The following is a 4,299-nucleotide window of genomic DNA, read 5'->3' on the forward strand; positions in this document are numbered from 1 at the left end:
ATTACAAGATATGGCAACACTTGGAGGAAAAGGCGTGCTCAAAGCCTCATCCCAATTTGGAGTCACTCAAGACATCCTTGATTAAGGCAGCCGCCGATATTGACATGGACCTCGTTCGTGCTGCGATAGACAACTGGCCGCGCAGATTGAAAGCCTGTATTCAAAATCACGGAGGTCATTTTGAATAAACTTTAGTGTCATAAGAATCTATGTTTTGTTAAGTTCATTTTGGTATATAAATGGTTACATAATGAATAAACTTGTTTCAATTATTTTATATTAAACATGTGACAGAATTTATGACCTGACTAGGTATATATAGAACACTAAGTCAAAATTTGAAATTGTTTAAAGTGCGATCTGCAGCTATCAGTACTCCTCAAATTACCAAGAATACGGATGCATCTTTTTTTTTAGGATTGTAAATATTCCTCGTGCGTGCACACTATTTCCCCAAAGGATAATTCCGTAACTTAAGTGGGAATGAGTGTAAGCATAATAAGCGGCCATTGCAGTTATTAGGTCAGTCGTTTTCTTTATCTCCCTCAGTGCGTACGTGAAACTAGACAACTTAAGTTGACACTAGGTTACCAGTTTAAAAGGGAAAGAAAAAGAAACATGAATTATTAATAAATATGATATATTTCTTCCAAGTGCAATAATTAAGTCTTCAGTATTTTTTGCACTTATTATATGTTTGAGATTTAATTGAAATATAAAAATTACAAACTGTGTAGATGTGTCAACTGAACACTCAATACACACATTTCATATTAAATTCATTACGCAATGTTATTACTTTTGAATCACAAATTTTCACAGCTGAATACATTATATCCATGTGGTCTATGTGAACCATTGACCTACCAACAAATGGATGTCAGGTCTAATACAAAAACCACAAAAAAAATGTCTGAAATTAACCTAACAAACATAGTAACATGTAACGAAATATAAAAAACTAAAATGTTTAAATTAAACTATAACATCATTGCAGTACTGCCTAATTTTGCCTGCAACAATGTAAGGGCCCAAAAACGCCATATTTAGCTTCAACTGGAAATTACTTGAACATATGAGTAATGGAGTAGCCTTTATTGTAAATATTGATAAATTTTTATATATATCATTATGTTTAATTTTGTACAAATTCACTTAAAGAAATAATAAAGAGTTGGGCAGATACATACAAACAAATATTACAAATGTGAAAATAAATATACCTATATTTCAACTAAACATAAACTCAATTATCCGTAATTCCGACAACCAATTTATAATAAAACCGTAACGCTTTCAAGTAATTTTGATGCTTTTCACAAAGACAAAATTAGCTTTTGTTTTGTAATATTCCTAAAAAAATGCATTTGACATTATGAAAATTCGAGCTAACATTATTTCGGGCAAATGTATTTTCTGACTTGTGATAGGTAATCCCAAGCCGTAAAATGAGTACAACAATATTTTGTTAGTTATTGCTAACGTTTAATAAAAAATAATTTAAAAAATAAGATTAAAATGAAAGCGACTCTATAAGTTCCTTGTTCTAAGGGTCGTATTCCTAAACTCTACTCAATGCTCAAGTCAGGATTTAAGCAGACTTGAGTATGATTTCAAGCACTGGAAATACGACCCAAATGGCAAGGATTTGAGTATGATTTTCCATGCTCACTGCAATACTCAAGTTCTGACTTGAGTATTGAGTAGAGTTCTGGATTACGACCCTCAATATGTCAATCGCTTGTGGTTCGACGATTGACGAAATGGGTCATTTTCCATCTTTTGCGCATGCAATGTATAGAAAAAGGACAGTTGGCTATTTAATTATTTTGTTTGCTTTTGTAATTTACATTTACGATTCATTTATACATAAATTAAATACTGTAGTATTTAATACTATAGTATTTAATTTAAACTGTACAAAATAATACTTTTAAATGACAACTATGATAACACAATATATTTGTTTAGTGAAAATATGACACGAAATCCTGTTTTTACACTTTACTGCAGTAATTTTTACAAATTATTATTATATAGTACTGCATGATTAACAACCGCACTGTCAGTCGAACAAACGAAGACTGCTGCGTGATTGACGCTCTGTATGCGATTTTAACGCCCTATAGGTGCGGACACTTTTTAGTGCGAACCCGACGTCCATTTGTTACTAGGTTAATGATGTGAACACTAAAATAGTAACAGGTTTAGTATTTCTTAATAGTCTTCCTTATGAGAGCCATGCGCTGCTTATGTGCCTCAGTTACAGCCGCTCTCTTGTACGGCCGCAACTCGTCATTACCGAAACCTGGTATCCACATATTGTATTGTCTTTCTAAGTGCAATTGTACGTCCCTTAACTCGACAGTAGGAGCATGTCTGTGTTTTGCCAATGCACATGATGAGTTCAAAGTTGAATCAATAAAATCATCAGCTATTTGAAGTAACATCTCTTCAACCTCTTCGTCTAGTTGTACTGTAGGGTCTACTTCACGTACTAACTCTTGCAATCTAGGTCGACTCAAAAGCTGCGTTGTTTGGTCTCCCCCACCGCTCGTATTTACTTTGGCGCCAACCTGCGACTGTGTACCCATTGGACTATGCTGCGATGGCGACCCTTGCAACGACGTACTTTGCAACTGAGGACTCTGGAGCGGATTGTTCACGTACTGAATACCACCTTGATTAATCGTTCCTATAGTAGGCATGTTAGGAGCCTGACTCAAAGAATTATTCGACATCTTAATTGTAAATTAACTTTATTAATCGCACACTAGTTATTGGCAATTATTTATACTGTTTGAAATATTTTAAAAATCAGCAAAAGTTATTAACCTCTCATTTGTTTTGACGTTAAAATTTTTTTAGCGTCTACTAGGTAGAGGTGGGTGATAAATAATGTCACGATGAAAAAATCATCACGATGATCCGCCGTCAAACAGTATCACCGTGACTCGTTCCGAAGGAACGACGTTCCAAAGTCACATAGGTGTTCCTCTGTTCCAATGGCTATCCCCGTCACTCACATCACGACATGCGTATTTGATACAATGCGCGATCTCCGTTCCGTGGTGACTGAGCGCGCCACTCGTTGCAGTTCTCTTCAAATCGGGCCATTTCGGCGATGGGAGTGAGTGAGATAGGATGACTTTCTTTGCTCACTCACAAAGGTCGTAGGTGCTTATTACAACTAGAAAGGGCGGATGAAAAAAATCTGCAGCAGTTACTATAAACCTATTTATTAACAAAGTAACATATTTTTGTATATTTGTTTTGTTATAGGAAGAGTTGGTATTTTATATTTATGTATAATCTACTTTGTGTATTCTACTAGAAATATAATTACATTACACTTTATTGCTATTTTTAACAATCCAAAGATTCGCATTAAATAAGTAACAAACAAAATTACATTAAATACAAAATCAACTTTTTGAGTGGAATTGAAACTTATTACAAAGGGAGTAAAAACTTAAATCATTCTATAAAAAATGGCTATAAGTATTAAAAAGAAGCCGCTGGCTAAAACCGTATATCGTGATGTAAGTTATAGGCGTGACAAGGTGACGGAAGTAACAGTCGTGACAAAATCACGGTGATTTATCGCCGTGATTTTTTGGAACCGGAACGACAGTCACGGCGATAGAAATGTAACGCTATTCCCCATGTCTACTACTAGGTAGAGGTGGGCCTTTAAACGAAAAGCACTTAAAAAGTCTGCTTTTTAAAATAAGCACGCTTTTCATTTAAAGCGTAATCGTTGGTATATGCGTTTTTTTCTAAACGACTTTTTAAGTGTCAAACTAAAACGCGTGTGAAAAGCGCTTTTACAAGCACGCTTTTTAAACGTACGTTTTAACGTTAAAAAATAAGCAGTTTTTTCCATTTCAACGGTTAACAACTACAAAGTTAAACAACTTATGTTTTGTGTTGCTTTTAAATGCTAATGAACAAAATGTTAATATAAAAATGTTAACTCATAAATAAAAATATAACTCGTTTTTCACAAAAAAAACTTACTTATCATAAAACCTTTAGTGATCTACTTTTGCTTTTCGCTATCAACACAACGTTGCAAGCTTTTTTAACGTAAAAGTCTATGCGCTCAAACGTTTTCTAAACGATTTTGTTAGCTTCAAACTAAAAAGCGTTTAAGTGGAAAAAACGTTTAAAAAAGCACGCTATTTTTAAAAAAAAGCATAACGTTTAAACGTTTAAAAAAAATAAGCAGTTTGTAGAGATGGCTCTACTACTAGGGACACGGGTCCCTAGTAGACGGAAAAATTTCGATATTCGATT

The 4,299-nt window shown here is 34.1% G+C and overlaps 1 protein-coding gene across 1 annotated transcript; it reads right to left on the reverse strand.

The window, feature by feature from the left end:
* Positions 1 to 2,083: 2,083 nt before the first annotated feature.
* Positions 2,084 to 2,886, reverse strand: LOC113228565 (transcription initiation factor TFIID subunit 12). The gene has a single exon (XM_026461915.1). It carries the CDS (start codon positions 2,739 to 2,741, stop codon positions 2,208 to 2,210), a length of 534 nt encoding a protein of 177 aa, XP_026317700.1. The 5' UTR covers positions 2,742 to 2,886; the 3' UTR covers positions 2,084 to 2,207.
* Between the last annotated feature and the right edge of the window lie 1,413 nt (positions 2,887 to 4,299).

Source organism: Hyposmocoma kahamanoa, unplaced genomic scaffold, assembly GCF_003589595.1.
Source record: "Hyposmocoma kahamanoa isolate Upper Pololo Valley unplaced genomic scaffold, ASM358959v1 232, whole genome shotgun sequence".
In the NCBI taxonomy this organism is placed as follows: domain Eukaryota; kingdom Metazoa; phylum Arthropoda; class Insecta; order Lepidoptera; family Cosmopterigidae; genus Hyposmocoma; species Hyposmocoma kahamanoa.